The sequence below is a fragment of the Apteryx rowi genome, unplaced genomic scaffold (assembly GCF_003343035.1).
Source record: "Apteryx rowi isolate R43461 unplaced genomic scaffold, aptRow1 scaffold_47, whole genome shotgun sequence".
Classification (NCBI taxonomy): domain Eukaryota; kingdom Metazoa; phylum Chordata; class Aves; order Apterygiformes; family Apterygidae; genus Apteryx; species Apteryx rowi.
The window spans coordinates 870,396-890,977 of record NW_020450727.1 but is presented as its reverse complement, the minus strand read 5'-3'; the positions used below and the strand labels follow the sequence as shown (position 1 = coordinate 890,977).

At 39.7% G+C, this 20,582-nt stretch overlaps 1 protein-coding gene across 8 annotated transcripts in view; it reads right to left on the bottom strand.

Annotated features, from left to right (window-relative positions):
- RBMS1 (RNA binding motif single stranded interacting protein 1) overlaps positions 1-20,576 on the bottom strand; it is a 97,530-nt gene extending 76,954 nt beyond the window's left edge. For 2 of the 8 annotated variants that reach the window (XM_026077932.1, XM_026077933.1), the window contains exons 1-2: positions 20,463-20,576; positions 17,452-17,541 (exon numbers count right to left, since the gene is read on the bottom strand). In XM_026077932.1, coding sequence (XP_025933717.1) covers positions 17,452-17,541; positions 20,463-20,525 — 153 coding nt within the window. In that variant the 5' untranslated portion in view covers positions 20,526-20,576. Of the gene's footprint in view, positions 1-16,242; positions 16,539-16,679; positions 16,754-17,451; positions 17,542-19,835; positions 20,193-20,462 lie in introns of those variants that run through there. The other 6 variants (XM_026077939.1, XM_026077938.1, XM_026077936.1 and 3 more) reach the window with 6 other exon arrangements.
- Between the last annotated feature and the right edge of the window lie 6 nt (positions 20,577-20,582).

Below are 20,582 nucleotides of genomic sequence, written 5' to 3'. Positions count from 1 at the left end.
ACTGTACTTTATGCATAAACTGCATTTATGGTGTATGTAATGGGAAGAAGTAACATACCAAAAGTAACACCACTAGCTGGGACTTCAAAGTAGGGAAACTGCAGGACCTGGATTTATCCTGAATACTCTTTGTCTCCCTTGCAGGAAAAAAGGCAGCAATGTATATCAGGTAACCATTTCTCTAAGTGAATCCTGCAAAATTAAGCTTTGCCAGTGCAACTTTCATGCTGCAAGACAGTTACTTCTGTTCAGAGGACAGACTCTTGTATTAGGAGAATGCAGATCTTCAGCTCAGTTGTTATTTTATTCACCTTTTTATGTCATTATCTCATTGTTATTTTATGTAATTTTATTCATTCTGATCTTTCACGTCCAGTACCAAGAAATGGAGCCATAGACCCATTCAATGCAATCCAAAAATGTATTATTTTCAAGTATTTGTAATTACATTTCTGATATGTTGAGATATGTATTTATATTTCTATATGGAATTAAGATTTCAGTGTCATAAACTAAAGTAGTAAATATGCAGCTCTAGTGCATTCATGAGGCCATCCTCTTTTCTTARCATCTAAGGATGTCATCCACAATGTTATTTTGATGGCTAGTCAAGCTAAGTCTATGCATCTCGCAAAGCTGTTGTTTGGATCCATGGTAAGGAAGTAGTGCAGTACAGATGCATAGATACTCACCTTGGCTTATTCAGAGAACTGCTTGAACATTTGTATTATGAAGAGTGGCAGTACAGTAAAAAGTATGTTAGGCCAACCTCTATTTCTTTAAAAAAAATAGATGGAGAAATGTTTTAATTAAAAATTCTGCAGAAAAAGTTTTCAGTGTAATTTTTTGCAGTATCATTTACTGTTCTTAGGTATTCTATTAGAACTAAAAACTAATAAGTGCTTGTAAATTTTGTCTTTTATAAAGCGTCACAGGTTTCACCAGGCACATAGATGAACGCTGCAGTTTTTGATTTCAGCCTTTTTTGTGTGTATAGTGTATCTCTTTTTTTGGTTATTATTTCTTAAACTTTTGTTTTCCCCCAAAGTACAACTTCATCATTCTGCTCATCTGGCTATCCTATCCTCTCTCCCTCTACAGACAGCAATTATAGGACAGAAACAGCACAGCATTAAAGATGTATGTCAAAAGAAGCATCTGCTTTTTTGGCAAACTCCGCACTGTTGGTGGCATTGGAATTATTGCTATACTGTTTGTCACAGGGTTAGACCACAGATGGCTCTTTTGGCTGACATGGGATCCGCTATGTCATTTTCTGTTTATTCAAGTCAAAAAATAAATTGAAGAACTTTGCCTGACTGTGTATGAGGGAGTCAACTCCTCTTAAACCCCCTTTACCCATGATTGCTGTGGTTCCATATGGGCAGTATACTGCACCCAGCACAGCAGTATCACTGTAACTGTGCACCCCCYTTCTCTGTTTTAAAGGGCAGAATGTATGCTCTTTTTTGGCAAGGGCCATCTTTCTGTTATGGCAGTATTTAATATCTAGCACAATGCAGTATCCCCAGTCTATTCCTGCCTCTCCTGCTGTGTTCTTTAAAAACATACATGGGATTGTGCTGGCTCCAGCCTTTCTTTGTACTTCCCTAGATCTTAATCTTTATCCAGCAGACTATGCCCGCCTCATTGCAGCCAGCGTATCCAGCAGAAGAAAAGGTGGCATGTCAGGAAAAAAATAAAAGAAAAAAAAGAAGAAAAGCCAGTTTTGTAACACCACCTCATCAAGACGACCACCAACCCATGAACATGTTATTTAGATCTCTACAATGTATGCTTTAAAGCATAGACCAGTTTAGATATTTGATCCTGTCTACTCAGTTTGCAAATGTTTTTCCTTTTCTAAATGTCTAATCCATTTTTGTGTCCCCAGGCCATCTATTGTAGAAAAATCAGCAAAGAACAAGCCAGGGCAGATACAATGCACAAGTACAACACAAAGGTTGTTTCAACACTGGCACCAAGATGGTCCAATTGCCTTGCCTGGCAGCTTGTTATGTGCCTAGGCCAAAAACAGTTAAAGCTGCTAAAGAATGGCAGCATCTTATACCACTTTCCATGGGAGCAAATGACTACATGAAGTGCTGGACAACAAAAAAACATATTCTGAGCATCACTGCATTTCCTAGTTACTCTATTGCAAGTATTTCTATAGCCCTTTATAACATTTGCCATGGAATTGAGTTGCACAGACCATACTGAGTTAAGAGTTCTTTTTATATTAGTCACTTTAAAATTCAGCAAGTGCCCTTGTGATTCTTATATTCTGCAACAAAAAATGAAGCAGCTGTAATTAATTATAACCAATACATTGGAAGAGGACATGTACAACATTACTGGCAAGGTATTAAAGCAAGCCTTAGGTACAACTGCTGGAAAGCATACACCTATTGCATATACTGAAATGAGAGAATTAATTTTATATTAAAGATAACTAAGAACAGTCCTGGTGATATTAATGTACAACATTAACATAAAACATAACACATACCTAACTTCAACACAAATCAACAATTACAGAAAGTAGGAGAAAAAAAGACTATGCAAGATTTTCTTCACATTTCAAAGTTGATTGTTAGCTCTTCTAATATTTAAAAAGAATTCAGGAGAAGAATAAATATTCACCAAAAAAAAAAGAAAGAAAGAAAATCAATAGAATAGTTTTCTTTCTCCAAAAAACACAAAATCTTTTTTGATTGTAACTGTTAYGCCAGTAAATACAATTTACTTTTTTCTGTAAAAAATGAACAAAGCTTTTAGGAGACGTGAAAGCTAAGAACATCTCAAAGGGCACAACCAACCACTGACACAACAATTTACACATAGAAGAAGCTCAAGCCTTCAGTTTAACATTGACTTCAGTCCATTCTGTGCAATGATATACTACATATTTTATCTCTCTATTCCCCAAATGTTGCAGTGTTGCCCACCAATCTAATATAACAGGTACAAATATTGATGGTATCTTTTGTAGAGTAGGCTCCCAGATAGACATCACTATAAACTAGACTAGGTTTGCAATACTGACTAGTGGGCACACACATTAACTTTTCGCATTTTCATCTTTCTTCTCATGACCGCTCCAAATTGTAAAAATCTTCTTCAGTATGCTGGCATCCTTTCATAAGTRATCAACAGTTCTAAAAGCTGAATTCAAGAACTTGAATTTCTAATGTAAATTATAAATATCTTGTAGTTGTGATGGCAGCTAAAGAATATAACTGGGGTAAAAAGTAATTAAAAGAGAAATCCAATTATCAGGCGTGCACTAGGCCTTGCGTGCCTAAAAGCTTGTTGGGTTTTTTTCCCCCAAAACTGTATTAGTTCATCTCATAAATGACAATGGGTATAAACTGAAACAAGAGAGGTTCAGACTGAAAATAGGGAAAAAAATTTTGCCAGGAGGACAGCCAAACACTGGAACAGTTTGCCCAGAGAGGTTGTACAGTCTCCATCCTTGGATGTTTTTAAGACCAGACTGGATAAAGCCCTGAACAACCTGGTCTGACCTTGGTTGGACTAGAGGTCCTGAGGTCCAACCTGAATTACCCTGTGATAATGGTACCTATGATACTACTCTCTTCCATAAATCTTGACCTTGTCTAATACTGATTTCTAAAYCAATCTGACTGCACTAACAGTGCAGATTAAATATTACGTCAGGACTTCATATTCCACTTCCTTGCATCTTTTGTATTCATTTAAAAGGGATGTGATACTTTTACAATTCTTTCAGCGCACGTTGAGGTGACTATCAACTAAATATCAGCAGAAATAGTGGTAAGAGTTTAACTCTGCTAAAACTTGCAATTGTTAATATTTCGACACTCAAAAAGACCACAGTCTGGACTATGTTGCTGCACTGGTSTATGGTCAGACACTGAACTTGCAGTTATCTATGGCAAAAAAGTGATTTCTACCTCAAAAAGAAAAAAAAAAAGATTTTTTCTCCATGGTAAAAAAAAATTACTGAACAGAAGCAGCCAAGTATTATTAAATTAGCAACATAGCACTTGCTAGACTAAGAGTGAGATTAGTAACAACTTAAAAAAATAATCAGATTCATTATGTAAGCAGTTGTCAATTGTCTGTATTTATATACATCTGTTGAGTTCCGCTTTTACCACTGGTTCTGCACTCATTTACACAAGCTGAAAATCTGTCCAAGAGTTTTTATAAATTTCAACATTGTATAAAACTGACAGACCAGAAAAGACAAGTGCATAATGTTGGCAAAACTTGGAACATAGGGCTTCTCTATTGAGTACCAGTGAACAAACTCTGGTTTTCACACCGCACTATTTGTGCTAATTTTCTTTGCATTTTAACTAGACTGTCTGTAGCACATACAAAGCTGCAAATGAAATTCCCAAAGTTCTCTAAGAGATTTAAGATTCTACGTGACTTCTGAAAWTATAACCTAGAAGCACCAATCTCATTAGAAAAGAACTGGAGTTGGACTTCAAGGCTTTTACAGCGTTTGTCTCTTTTGTATTGTGTCACAGTCTTAAGGCTAGTGTTGCAGCCCCCCATGCAAACCTCAGTGCAGATGCCTGGCAGCTTTGCCCACAGCACAGGTGTGATATTGAATTAGTACTACCTGAAGATTTTCATTAACACAGCTATATCAGGGCAGTTACATCTGTGCTGAAGACTCCAGGATGGACAAGATGTTAGTCATAGTCTCATGAAAGGCGAGGAATACTGCAGTGCTTTGTTAAGTATGATTTAACATAGTTTTGCTCAGACAACGTGAAAAAGCTGGGAGAGAACTGCGTGTAGGGAGACCGACAATCCTTAGGGTCAAGGACAACTGTTTCTAAGTTTTGGAATCACAGGATATCTGGAAATCTTGGACATTCCTCAGAGACTGTCTTGCACTGTTACAAACAAAGCTATATATATAATAACTATAATAAAGCCTGCCACATCCAACCCCTTTGGCCATACGTTCATTACAGCTTATTCTAGTGGCATAAAATGCCCACGTTGTACAGACACTTGACATTTATATGCACATTCATACACAGGATCCCCCCCGATGCTCAGAAGAAAGAAAGAATGGACTGTCATGACCAGAACAATTTGTACACCTTTCTCCTAGGTAGCACAGAGAGATTTACCTGTGCACAGACACCATTCAACAGATCTTAAAATAGCTTAGACTAACAAGAGAATAACTGTGTAATTTCTGAGAAATAAGAACAGCTCATGTGGTGGATGAACAGTTCAGACATACCAAACAACACTTATCCTGGGGCTGCTATTGCTACAGAAAATGCTGCTGAAGGACAACTTTGGAGATGCGTTACAGACAACGTAAGATGGCCTAAGAGCTGATCAGGAAACATTCATAGCAGAAAATGTAGCGCAACAAGCAACAGAGACTATGTTTCTCTGGGTTATCATCACCATGCTGCCCCTTTTCCCTTGAAAAGTTTTTGTGTGTGTGTGTGTGTGTGTGTGTGTACACCCACATGCACATGTGTACACACATACTGCAATAATATCTCTGCTCTTTGAGATTTGTATGTTCTGACTATTTAAATCTTTAATTAAACTAGAGGTTGGTTGGACACTGATCATTATGACAGTGCCACACACTTTCTACTTGCTCTTCTTCCAAAAACTTAGGACCTGCTTTCTTGAAACTATGTGCTAAGAAGAGTGTAAGGAAAAATATATGAACATTTGGGCAGTTTTGTCTGGAAAAGACATGGAAGTCAATTTTTTGTCTCCAAATTTCTAACCTGCAACTGTAGCTTGGTTTAAGTTCCTAGAAGGCAGAGGGAAACATGTTTGCACATTTTCAATCAGTGCGCATTATGCATCTCACAATGCGTAGTGATTACACCCTCCAACACCTTTTTCCCTCTCCAGCGAGACAATTTTCATGTGTGAGAGCAGAAAAAAGAGCATTTACTTTGTTTCATTTAGGACAGTTTTAGATGTTACAGTAACATAAATACCCTTGTCTCATTACTAGGAAACTTAACAGAGAGATCACAGTATTTTCCATTAACAATTGAGGAAAAAGGGACTCGGATACTCCAGAACATGGTGCAGAGTGTAGTATAGACATCTAATCACACTCAACCTGGATCAAGCTAGGCTTGCTGGTGTTTGCTCAGCATCGGTCTCAACAGATCCAGGCTGTTTCTTGCAAAATCATAGAGCGAATGCAATGTTCTCCCCAGCACTGCAGGTTGCCAGAGGACCTATTCAATAAAGCACAGCACCACACTAATACGCAGGTCTGGTGATGCACCTGAGATAAGCCCTCCTGCAACTTGAAGTAATGAAGATCACAGTGCCCAGATACCCGAGTATTGCTGTTCCAGGCCCACACGTGCAATATTCAGCCAGAACTAGAAACTAACCTGGCTAGATCCAATCTAAATAAGGGTACCTCTCTACCCAAGAGCACTATGCAGAGAGACAGAGTCTAGAAGCTGTATAACCAGTTCAAGCCCTGCAGGGTCTGGTAGTACCATACCTTGAGAAGATAGCTGTATAGATATGAACAGCACCTAGCCCTGGACAGGAGGCTGCCTTCCTTTAGCAGAACCRTGCCTGAGCTACATTTCAGCAGGTCCTATGTGAAACCAACTTTGGAGTCTCTGAACCCATGGAATGCCAAATCTGCAGCCAGGACAAATTACCTACAATAACTGAGAGCTGATTGTACTTTAAATGTTCCATCAAAAAAAAAAAAACTCCATATATTTTTACATTAACAGTATCTCTTCAAGCATCATTTGAGATTTGCCTTCTCATATACTCTACTCTCCACAAACTTTAACGGGCTGAACTCACAACGAAGGTAWCCCAAATAATTAATATCAAAAAGGGCAGCCCTGATCACATCTGCCCCATCTCTGCTTGCATACTTCCATTAACAAGTACTTCTCTGACTAAACTTTATTTACATCTACATGGAGTGCTCTAATTCTTGGAGTGACTTATATCATAGAGAAAAGTAACTTGTCCCAAATCCTGTTAAAATCAACAGCTTTCAGATTAAAGTAGTTCTACTGTTATTTGATGAAAGCTAGCTCATGGACAGCATGTCTATCTTCATGGCCCAGAGAAGATGGCTCTGGAAGTCTGTTTAAAGCACAGAAGTCGCTGAGCACTGATTTAAACCAGTCTGTGGGTGTTCAGCCCTTCTGAGTTTTAAGCCATAACTAACAAACAGGACACGTTCAGCAACAAAGTATTAGGGAATCTGACCAACGAGTCAGTGAATCTAATCCTCTTTAAGTAAAGTTATTAAAAAAATTATGTTTCCTTAAATGTTGGTGAGCAAGGGTACACAGATGAGAAAGAGTCCTTCTGTTCATTAAGGCAATTTACCACAACGCTGTGAATGCAACAAATCTGGGGACTCAATAAGACATAGCAAGAAGCTTTCTAAAAATCAGCAAAACAAAATCCAGCACACAAACCCAATTTTATAAACAGTACTTTGCTTTTCTTTATAAATAAGAAAACCAGAACTCCTCGGGTAGGATGACATTGTCAGCCTGTAAAGGTAGAAAGGATTAAAACCAAAGATTTGTCTGTGAAAACTAGAGTTAGATTTCCACTGTAAAAGTAACTTTTGGTGGAGCTGCCCAGTAGATTTCTAGCTGTGCCTTAAGAATGATTTTTCAGTACTGACATCTTACAGTCTGAACATGGCATCAGGCCAGTTAAAAAACAGTACAGAAAGCTGAAGTCTTTCAAATTTTATTGATAAAGTGTCTTAAAACGAAAAGTCAGCTCTTGATAAAAGTTATGAAGTAGAAATTGAACTTCTGGGGAGATGTAGGATTTGCAGTTAGGAAAAAGGAAAAGGCTGATATAAAGAAGTCAAAAAGCTTTAATATTCATGGTTAGATCCTCTGCAAAGCTGTTTTTGGTACAGAACCAAGTAAAGAACAAAGCTGACTGCTGGCGGCTCTGCTTTAGAGCCAAACTTTTCCCAGTTTGGCTCAGAAGAAAGACCAAAGTGCAACGGAGGCAAGTGCTAGCCCTGGGGGTTTCAGATGGATCAGGTCTGGGATCTGGATYGCCCCAAAGCCACACGCATTGGAGAAGGCAGAGAAGTTACACGGACAGGAGCTCAGGACAGACCTGACTGACGGCAGGTTAAGGAAGATCAGAGAAGCACAGACTCAGGCTGCAGTTCAGTGAATAGTTTAGGCTGGCACTACGGCCAAAAGCAGCAGCCTTGCCCTCGCAGCCGTTCCTTCCCTCTCCCAGGGCTCGCAGTAAAGTGGAGTCTCCCAGACTCAGGAAAAAAAAAAAAAAAGGAAAAAGGAAAGAAAGAAAAAGGAAGTTCTGCCTGCGCCTTTTACCGTCAGTGCTGGCTAATGACAGTGGTAACGGAACTGCGGCATTGACAGTCAAACACTCAGGAATGGAAAAGACTTCAGTTTTACATACACAGACTCAGATAACTGCAGCAAATACATCTGGTACTTATGTCCTGCCACTAAGGCTCTGAAGTAAGAGAACAAGCAACAGGCACAAACCTGCCCACTAACACATCAACCATGTACAGCAATGCTGCCCCGGTTTTGGTGCAGATTTTAGTTATAACCTTATCAGAAACAAATCCGAGTTAGTCTTTTCTCATTCTTTACATGATGATGTTTTCATAAGCACTCCCCACTTATTAGATCTGTTATCACAATGACTGCTGAATATACTGTATTTTCTGTTTACAAAAGGCAATCTTCTCCAAAATCCTTGTGCACACACTCCCAAAAAACCTTGTGTACTCACACCTGTTTTATTTATCGTTTCCTGTTCTTCCTGAACTCTGGAAATTATATTTGAATAATACAAAAAGAACACCAGTTCTAAGACATACTTTCAAGATACTTCTCAATTTTCCCTTACATTTTGCCTTCTAATTTGAAATATCATTCTTGATTTGAACCAAGAGATAAACTTATAATTATTTTTTGCAAAGTACAATGATAACTCATGCAGCTATTTTTAATTGTTCAAGATAAAGTGTTAAGTGGTTAAGTATCGTTCAGATGTTAGAAATTCAAGCAAGTCAGTATGACTTGTCTTAAAATTAAAATGTTGGTGACTTCACAGTGAATGATAATTAATGACTCTTTCTACATCAAGAAACTTAGTTTTGAAGTTAAATTATAAATGTTTAGCAACAGTGTACTGAGAAAATGCAGGATGCTGTTCTTTGGTGCATCTTAAAAGTTAAAGGAAGCAATACTCCAAACAGCTGCCGGGGTGAATGTCTGACTGCATCATGAATCATTTTCATAGCCACTACAGATCATTGTTAACTCTGAAATGAAAAAAAACAAGAATTAAACACCACCTAGAAAGGCATCTAGACACACTATACAGCACTTTAAATACATGAGGAATTAGATGGCCAAGATCATCATCTACCCCTGGCAGTGTAGAGGGAAACCTAACTCAGATAAATGAAAGGTTATAGCCAAAAATCACAGCAGTCCTCACTGCCCACCGGTGCGTGCAGTCGGGAGGCCATGCGTGAGCACAGCCAGTGCACGCAACGGCAGCACCTGTGTGAGAGCATCCACTTGCGCATGGGGAAAGGCATCTCACTCGGGCCCTGCCTGGTGCTACGGCAAGGGAGGCTGAGTGCTTTGATGTCAAACATGAGTCAAAAATAAACTACTCTGTTTGGGCACGGAGCGTGACCTATCTGGAGCTTTATTATTGATATTCCTTCCTTGGTACAAGAATTCTGCTGAGGAATCTTACCCCTGAACTGRTCAGGAAATTATAGGTAAAGGAAAACATGTTTGATAAATACACTCCAAATTGATAATTGACTTTAAAACACAGAAGTTAAGGGGAATCTGCCCAGAGATACCCTGTGAGTATAACAACTAACATTTTAAGATAAATTAATCACTTTTCTCCAGTTATTAAATAATTACAGTCCTGAGCAACTGCTTTCAGGTGTGCCCTATATTGTGGGCAAAACTCAAGTTCAAGAAATTATACTTTTAACAAGAATACTCATCTCTACTTTTCTTAGCAGCAACCCTATCTTTACAGCATAACAGTCTGTGCAGCTGTTGAATGTTTAACATCTATAACAAACTAATAATGACTTACAAGATTCTACAATACAAACAGGTCACTACAGCAGTCACAGTAAACTGAAGTTGAAGGACTGTTGCATTTCTTAAGAGAATAAACCAAACATTTAAGTATGTGAAATTGAGGTGGATTTCAAAATAAAAATGGGACAAGAGAATATTGGGATGGGAGACTTCCCAAAGGAGAAAAAAAAGAAGGGGTTAATTTAGCAGGAGAGATAAGGCCACAAAACAATTGTAACTATCTAGATAAAAACTGCAAAATCTTGGCCATGGAACTTAATGGAATTATTCCTGAACTGAGTATATTTTAATGGTTTAACTCTGCATCTTCTGCACACTAAACTTCTGCTGAGAAAAAAATAGGGCTATTGCTAATAAAAACAACAACATTTACTTCCTCCCAGAACTACAGATCTAGACAACAGTTTTACAAGTTTAGTTTCTTGCAAAACTGAACTCAGCTATTGTTATTAATCTGGAAATGCCAATCATAGTATTCTTGTGAGCATTCCCATAGACTGCAAAGAAGCGACTCACACAGTGAATGACAAGCAGAATTTGAACATGAAGTTCTATCATTCTGAATAATCTGCTATATCCTGAGCTCTGGAGAACAGGTTTAACGTGTGTGCCTGTGTTTATACCTTAAATAGTATTTAAGATACTTAAACAGCCATAATTGCTGTTATTTCTGACCCACTTCAGCATTTTAGTTCATTCCCACACAGAACCTGTGGGAGGTAGAAAACTACTATTGCCAATACACCTCTAAAGATACAAACCTAAACAATTTACCTAAGATTATCTGAAAAAATCTTTGACAGGACATTGACATTTATTTCTGCACTATCCTTGAACAAACTTTATAAGCGTGCTGGACCTGGCATTTTTAAAATCACCCCAAGACTGGGGGGAGGAAGAAGGTGGAAAATCAAAACCTGCGCTGAGGATTTAGTAATTTTGGAAGGGTTTCACCTGAGAAGCATCATCCCAAAGGACCATCTTTCAAAAAGGAACCAGTTGGAATGAAGATATTTCATTCAATCATCTTATATACTGGAATATAAAATCATATATTAATAATACCAAAGCAACTATGAGAAAGATGCAAGTGAAACATTAAAACTGAGAGCACAACATGATCAGGGGCTTCAGAGCAGGAAATTCCCAACATGGGATCAGAACACGTAAAGAATGGGTACATGAAAAGCCAAGATGCCTTTAATGATGACTGAGCCACTCTTCAGCTCTTAGTAACTTCCCCGAAACCACACCGCTCTGCACCCAACAGATCTTAGAACAGTATGTTTATTGGCAAAGTCTGGTTCAAGAGTTACGCTGATTTTGTCACTATAGCAATAAAAATATCAACCTAACACTGAAACAATGAATGACTTCCTTAACCATTTCCATCTTGCATTAACCTCTAAAGGATTGTGGAATATTGTAACACCCAAAGAAAGCCGCTCCTAAGGCATCTCGGACAACTGAAAAAATAACACATTCTTCTCTCAGGGCCACAATGTACCCTGAATTTCACTGGCACTTTTAACCAACAGAAATGCTATGTAGTGAATCACATCTTGGTATTCTTCACCATAAAAGTTGCTCAAGCTTTTAAAAATACTCTATAGCTCTGCAGTACCACAGGATACTGCTGTTTTCCTCCTTTCAAAAATTATCTCCAATTCTGGGATATTTAGGCATATACATATAYGTCAGAGATGTTGTCCTAAGACACTAAAGTAACAGTTATCGTTTATTTTTTTCAAGTTAAACACTGTGGAAAAGCTTTTTTTTTAATCTGGTTTTGGCTAAGCCTTTCTCATAAATAGTATCCAGAACTGCATCTCCTGGAATTCTGGAAAAAGTCCAGAATTATCACTGTTTCAGAGCTTAGTAGCTAAGCAGTTATATTAGATACCTAACTTAAATGTTTTTCCAAAATTATACAGAAGTATTTTTAAATAAGTGCAAGTACTACTGTAATGAGGATCACGTAAGCAAGTACATTGGATGGAATAATACTAAAGCAATTAAAATACCATCTGATTCTGCTGAATGTCAGTCTAATACCAACCCTGGGATACACCAACTATTCATCTCAGGTTTCTCATGAGGCAAATTCAAAGGTCTTCTGATTCTCTGTCTCAATAAGCACTTATTCATGTCAGCAGTCTCGCCACAGTCAGCGGCACCACTGGGTATGTAAATACTGCCTGGCATAAGCAAGGGCCTGAAAATTCAGCCCCACATTTTTAGAACTCTGCTTGAACTCCTGGGGAACAGAGACCACTAAATACTTCAAAGGACCTCCTCGCACTGGCGGTTGCTTTTATTCTGGACAGAAGACCGCGGGGCTGTTTGCCCAGCTCTGCCAGCGCGCAGGTTTATTTGGAGTGGGTGCTGCCTTCCTGGGCTCACGAGAGACATGTTCCCCATCACGCGATGCAGTCGCACGACACACCGGCTCCATCCCTCCTCTCCCACCGCACAGCTGCAACGGGCCAAGCCAACACAACTTTTATGCTTTATGTTACTTTTACACTATGTACTTTAAAGATTACATTTTAATAGTTTTTAAATTAAGCCAACTACATTAGAACAACAAAAACACGTATGTAGCAATTCAAACATACCAGCTTCAAGATGTGTCGCTGTGGCCACCCTCTAAGACAGGCTACAGGCAATCACCACGTCTCTCTGCCCCCACAACGCACAGCCACCAGTCACCTGAGCTACTCGAGTAAAATGGTCTCCCCCACTCCAAAAACAGCCAGGAGAAATAATCTCCATTACACGACTGCAGAAAGTGTTATTAGCAAATTACGTGTATAGGTGGAAGAGGAAGAGAAACACCACTCTGAGACTTGAAATCCATCCATCAGAGCATGAAAGCACAATCTCCTTTGCAACACGCCAACCACCTCTTTAGTGCTTAGCTAAAGAGCCCTTCAAAGCTTGAGCAGGCAATATTGCACCCGGCGGTGCCTGAGAGACATTAGTACTTCCAAAGCAGAAAATGACAACCTATGGTCTGGTGAGAGATAGGGGGATAATGCTTCACTAAGTCTAACAAAAAAAAAACAAAAAACAACACTCCACCCTTCACCCAAACTCATAAAAGGTTTGAAGTATAAAAGGAAATATAGAGCCTTAAATACAGATTCTCTTTACACTGAATGCAACTGGAGGAAACTGGGTTGCACAATAACCAGATTCTCAGCAAGAAGGCTGGAAGTTGTCTGCTGCATGACTATATGCAAGGTAAAGGAAAAACTTTCAAATATTGTACTTTTCTCTCTCTCTCTCTCTCTCTCTCTTTCAGTTCCCCAGTTCTAAGGACTTTTTCATTTTTTATTCTGGGATTTTCAGACAGGAATTTGTATTTGATTTTATCCTAACCCATCTAGTGTTCTGAATGATTTCAGATTAGCTGGCGAGCACCAACTAATATTGTTCCCATGGGTTAGACAAACCTTAAAACGGGATTTTGAATCACTTAGGAGTCAAGCATACAAGCACATTGCTTCAGAGTTTCAAGGATAACTGGATACTCCTCCAGTAAGCCACAGCAGCCGTGCTGGGAGCTGGTAACACCTCAAGCTTAAAGGAGGAAGCGCCCTGCAGTGACTAACCACCACCAGGAAAGCTCCCTCTAACAGTCACCTAAACTCATATCCGAACACTGGAGTTCACTGCTCAAGCACACTCAAATTTAAGTGCCGCATAAGTATCTTGGATATCTTAAAGGGCTGAATTCTAACATTGTTATGCTGCAGTACCCAGACGACAGAATATATGAGCTGCAGTTAACCTACGGAGTCATGTTTCCATTTTCTTGAAGCAAGGCACCATATGGCAGAGGAGATTCAGATATAAAAGAGGGAAAACAATAGAAGGTAAGGGAAGAAATAAATCCCCTTCTCATCCAACTGAAGAAGCAGAAAACCTGCATTTAGAATAACGCGTGAAACTACCATTGCCAATAAGAGACACCGTCAAGAAATGGAATCAACGACAAAATAAAGTTACGTATATTTAGTCATGGTAAATAAACATTTCATTTCACAAATAGGTAAATGTCAGGCTAGATTTCAGGTTTGATGCTCACCTGGCGCTGCTGTTTCTGCTATTCTTCAACCAAGGAAAATTCAGCCCAAATTGGGCTCCATAGAACAATGTATTATTTGTTTCCCCTGCAAATTCACAGAAGTTCTACAGTTCTACCAACTAAGTAAAACCAAAACACTCACTCTATTTGACACATCATTTTTCTAAAGCAGAATACTTTAAACAAATAAGACACAGACCAATGATTTCCTAAACTATTATGGTTAAGGGAACAACACTGCTTTTATGAGGACACATGAAAAATAAAGTATTTTTGTTAATATTACAGATTTGTATGTATTTGTAATTATTAGCTTTTATTTTGCAACAGACCACAGAGCTGAAGTACCATCATATTACACTGTCAATTCAGAACAAGAAAATTTTCAAGAGTCGTAACTATATTTCTGTCCTAAAGAGCTTATCATATTTCAAAACATTTGCTAGGTAAATTTAACCACTGCATCTTAGTGCATGGGTTAGTCTTTAAAATTGGTATAAGGTTGTATTGTTAAATCAGTTTACAAAAACTGCGATGCAGGTTAATAAATTTAAACTGCCTTAAATAAACTAACTCAAACTGACTCAAACCTGGTGTATCTTGAATCTGCTTAAGGCAATCTCTTACCAATATTCAATTAATTTAACTGAAGTTTAAAACTATTTTGTGTGTCAATATGGGCAGCTACACTGGTTTAACTACAGCCTTTCAAGAAAAACAGAGCTAAACCTGTGCAAATCACAGTAACCAGCCCTTATAACACATGATATTTTTGTTATGTGTGTGTTTTTTTAAGTTGCTGGGTTGGAAGGTTTGTGCTTATCTAACACATGGCTCTCCCCAACACGTTTCTCCTCTCTATTTGTAACTCATCCCTTCCCTTTCCTGTTGCATCAGGAAGCTGCAAATACAGTGGCTTCTGCAGGGCTGTTATAATTACCACAGCACACTGCAATTCTGAAACGTATGCAAAATAAGTTGCAATTACTTCAGCAAGGTTTTTGAAAGCATTTAAATGCGGTTCTGTTGGCTTCCTAGAAATCTTTTGACCAACATCCTTCATCCAAGATCAAAATATCCCCCTGCCACCTTTTCATTAGGCCTACAACTTTATAAACCATAACATTTTCCCCTAAGTAAGCTGTTTTATAAATAATCTCATGTGGAAATAGAGAAAAACATTCATAAGAAGCAGAAACAGAGTTGTGAGGAAAAGCCAGTAAAAAAGTTCCTATTCTCTACAGACTTCTTTTGTTATAGCCTCTCCCATAAAACAAGCAAAGATCAATTTTAATAAAGACTTTGGAGATGCAAAAAAGGCAGAGAGAAACAGCTGTCATTTCTTGTTAGCTACCAGGAGAAAAATGCAAGTGAAACTACCATTTTTTCATCTACTTGTTTGCAGTAATATGCTGATGTTTTAGCAGCCATGTCAAGCTCTTGGGAAAAGGGTTTTCCCCTCCCTTCCTTCCCCTCTCCTCCCCCCAGTAATCCTGGTTTAAAGGATCTAACCCTTCTGAAATGTGTTAACTCAAGCAATTTTTTCAACAGTTGGAAGTTTCAGAAAAAAAGAACTCAAAACAAAGCAGCAGATGTTCAAGACACAGACTCCTGTTTTCTCTTCCATGTGAAGCTTCATGACAAAGATACTTTAAACAATAAAACTTCCAACTGGCTACAGAAATACTGTTTACCCTGTTAGAAATACCAAACAAAACCTTTAATTTGTAAATACAGTAAGACAATCATATCACTCTTCGTAATCTATAACATCATGTCTGACAAGATAAGGTGCTTCCTTTTATTTCTTTCATTCAAGTTTGTGTTATAAGTATAGAAACCCACTGACTGAGCAGTTTTGCTCCCTTGAGAATAAAGCAGTACTTTACAAACAATCTTATAAACGCACTTAAAAATTCGAAATAGCTGCTGTTTAACATAAGAGCCGAGCCCTGTTAAATCCAGGGAAATTCATTAACATTGTATATAATTTAAAGAGCAACAGACCAGATCAGTGCAAGGTGATGATACAAGATGGCTYAACTGTTGCAGTTCTGAAAGAAACCCAAACTGAAGTAATCCAAGTTATTTAGGTAATCAAACATATCTGTTCATCCCTTCAGCTTCCCAGTCCTCTCTCTGGAGCTGTGTATAAGCACCAATGGCGTAATGCAGAACCAGTCCGGTCTCAGACTTTCAGTGGAGTTGCATGTGTTGGACTACGACCATGCCAAGATCTTGCAGGTTTCATGAGGTTACTGCTCACACACACACGGACACCACGCACAGGGCGAACTGTAAAACTGTGAAATAGTAAGTAGGATTACAGGTGGAGCTTTTTCATACTTTAAACACATAGAAAATCTCCCGAGTGAAATCTCTTCTGCATTTTTAGCCTAAGACTGGCAGAAGTTTTCTTCATTTAACCATCTTCAGACACCCACCTTAATCTTCAACCTTCAACAAAACCCAATCTGTGGGACGGCACAGCGGCTGATGCTAACAGAGCTGCATGAAAAGATTAATCAACAGCTTTGTATGTCAGTCCTTAAACAGGCCAAGCACCGAATCAGTGCTAAATTCCTCACGTGCAGCTACGCCCAGTTAATCTGCTTGAAAGCAGCAAACTATGTAAATCTACTTACACTGGCGAGATAAACATTACACTCAAACTGTAACAAGACCCGCTGTTCCCGGGCAGAGCTGCTAAAGCGTGCGGAGGCACCGGGCGCTCTGCAGAGCGGGTCGAGGGCACAGCCCGGGAGGTGGGCGCCGCGCCGGTCGCCCTCGCCGCGCTCTCCTCCATCCCAGGCCCAGGTCGCCCCTGGGCCTGCCTTCCTCTTCGAGAAACCCGAGACAGAAGAGATCTCGCTGCACAGAGTGATTTAAAATCCCTAATCAAATATCTCCACCAGCTCTGTAGATTCAAGGAGCAGATGGCTGGAGAAAGCCTAATTTTCCATTTATGATAATTTTACAGTGYGTAGAAATATTTACTTCAGAGGAGCTCCTCCTCATTTACATGAGAATAACGACAGTGGGAGGAGGGACAGAGACTCATCAGGTTCCCAGCGCACAAAAATTGAGAGCTTAAAAAGCTTGTATTAAAGCAGGATATCGTATGTCATTTTTGTTTCTCTAGCATTCCGGATGCACATGTGTATTCTTTGCATAACTCGAGTAACGTTGTTAGTAAAAATATTAGATTACGCCTACCTTTTTCAGATATGACACGCAGTCATGGCTATTTTGATAGATTACTAGTGCAGATACCGTATGGTCTTTATTCTTTAACTGGACTTGAATCTGCATTTCAAGAAAATTAGCAGATGAGTTGCTACTCATTTCAGCAACATCTAACTTAAAAAATACTCCTACCAGGTTTATGTTAATGTGCTGGCCTGTTCATAATGCAGGAAACCCTACTGAAAGTGTATGTTCAGAGACCATATCCTAGTATTCTTATAAGTACTCTAAAACAGAGAAAAAGATTAGGCACCGCCCAGTCGAATCTGACCTGAAACCGAGGGTGACGGCTGGCTTCTACATGCCTGAGCTACACACCAAAATAGATATAACAGATAATAAGCACAACACAATAAGCACAGATTCTTTTATAAAATAAAATATAGTTCTTTGGGGAAACAAAAAGTATGGGTAAAACTGTGGCCTTACTGTAGCTAACTGGAGTTTGGTCAATGTTTTAAATGAAGCCAGAATTTCAGGTTACATTACAATGCCTTTAAAATAAGTCAAGAAAGTATATTTTTGCCTTTTACCAACAAATCACACATCTTTTTGCCATACTATCTAGCACTAAGCTACCTGAACCTTTTATAGACTTGAAAAATATAACAGGAAAGTATAAAAAATTAAATGCTCTTATACCATTCTGATATCATGCATGTCACAGCACAAATACAGAGATACACAAACTGTTCAAGACATTTTAGTTTCATTTTTAAGTTACCTAAATTTATTCTCTGGTTCATATAGTAGGTGCTGTTAGTATAGGAAATCTAGTGTCTCCTTTTACAGACATAGAATAAAATACAACTATAATTTAATTGCGTGAACATGGGTTACACAGAACATGCAGAGACTTAATCTGGGCTATTTTTAATTACCAACGGGAGTTGAAAAATTAGGCTCATAACACTCCTCAGTATTTTTTGACACTGGTTCACCCCTGCAGGTGAGGTCTGAGTGAAAGGGAGATCAGAAAGTCAATCTTTAAATGACCTTAGTCTACATGAATGAAGTTAATAGTTTTCCATGGACTTAAATGGAGAAAGGCCCAGGCCCCGGCTCCTTATGTAGGAAGTGTTTGAGTGGAGAATGGCTACACACTAACAAAAGAAACCTTTGGTACCCAGGGTCTTAAGACCACATAATACCCCCACATTCATTTCTTTCTCTGCCTATTGAAGAAGGAGGGGAAAAAAAGGGTCTGTTTGTTTTTCTGATTCAGTCAGCCCTTTTAGCTCTTTGAATCTAAGGAGTGCACTGTGAAAAGAAGAGCATCTTATCAGCGTGCTCCAGACCAGCAGGCTAACTCACATCCGCACGCAACACAGCCCTGGCAGCGAGAGGCCTCGCCCTGGGCTCCCCGCGCCGCCGCCAGGCCCTGAGCTGCCGGCGCTGATGGGCCTCGCAGGTAGAGTCAGAAAATAGTATCTAAGAAATTGGCTTCATGTACAAAGTATGCAGAGGCACCAGACAAGATCAGCAGCGTGGGTGTAGCCAGGGCATTTATTAAAAACAAACCAAAACCGGCACACACAATAAGCATGTTTTATTATGTATGGACTTGAACACTTCAAGTACCAGATAGACAGATAACTCCGTACACTGTTAGGCAGCATCTGCAGAGTGTTACTGAGATAATATAAAGCGATTTTTATCAAAAAGATGCTTCTAAAAAATGGGGGAGGAGGAGAAAAGAAACAGAAATTTTTTAAGACAGAGCTTAAACTTCAAGAAAATATAACCATCTAACTCTCACTGTGGCACAGGTTAGTAACACGAATCATAATCGGTCAGAACAACACACCAGGAGTTCAGAATTGTGAAGCCCATTTAAACATAATTTCACGAAACCCTTTACTAAAGTCCCTATGCATGTTAATGAGATATGATCTGCAATTTCTGCCCTTAATGAATTCTGACCCCAAGCAAAAAAAGACAATTCCTCTGGTATTGTTAATAAAATACGTCAAATTATTTGTTTCAACTGCTAAGAGCAGTAGGCACAGAAGGATTTTTCTTCACCTGGGAGAAAAAACAAAAACAAAAAACAAACTGCCAGAGTATTTTTGGTGCTTTGTCAAGCAAGGATCTTGTCAGTGACCTCTACTCCATTTACCCTTTCCTACACAAACACAGCGAACATTTTCTGCTGAACTTTAAAACGTGAGATTTCTTCAAATCAAAGACCGAATGAAAAATAACCTGTTTTGCAGTAAATATTTCAACATCAACGCCAATGTTTTCAGGGAAATAAGTAAAAGTGCAGCCAGAGAGAGAGTGGCCCAACAAGGTTGCAGGCCAACTATTTCCACTATTTTATTTTCAGCGGTTAAACAAAGAAAAAATAATACCTCTTTCAGCACAGTTCCATAGATGCGAGTGCTTCGAGCTTATCAGAGTGATCTGTCTGCCCATAAAATGTCACAGGGTTTCCCTTGTGTATTTCAAGGGGGAGAGAAGGGGAAAGTCTGAGGCTCGGCTGGGGCGGAAGATTTTTGGAGGGTTGCTCGAAAAAAAGAGCGCGCCTTGGTCCTTTTTGTCATTTCACACGAAGCGAAAAACACGCAGCCCGAAGTTTCGCTTTGCAGCCCGTGTTGCAACACCAGGGCTTTTTTAACTTGTTGCCGAGCTCAGCAGGGCCGGCAGCCGCCGGGCCCTGCGCGGCCGCACGCAATGTGCCGCCCGGCCGCTAAGGTCACCCGGCGGAGGGAGGGAGGGAGGGAGGCCGCCCGCCCGCCCGCCTCTCGCCGGGCTCCGCGGCAAGGTCACCGCGCAGTTTTCCGCAGGAGGCTTGGGGGAAAGAGTTGCTTTTTGCAAATCCCGGCCCTTGAGAAGCAACCAGCTGATCCTCGGCGGACCGCGAGTCACAACTCCGGCAAGTCGCCACCCCTCTCCCCACTCCTCCCCCAACCCCTTCGAAAAAAAAGGAAAGAAAGAAAAGGCGGGGGGGACGCACGGCAAAGCCCTGCTGCTCTTACCTGCTTCCTATACGGGGTCCGGCTGCTGCCCGCGGCGCTGCTGTTGCTGCTGGGGAAGATCATCGCCCCGCCTGATCCCCGGCTCCCCCTCGGGATGGGGAGCAACTTCGGCGGCCGCCG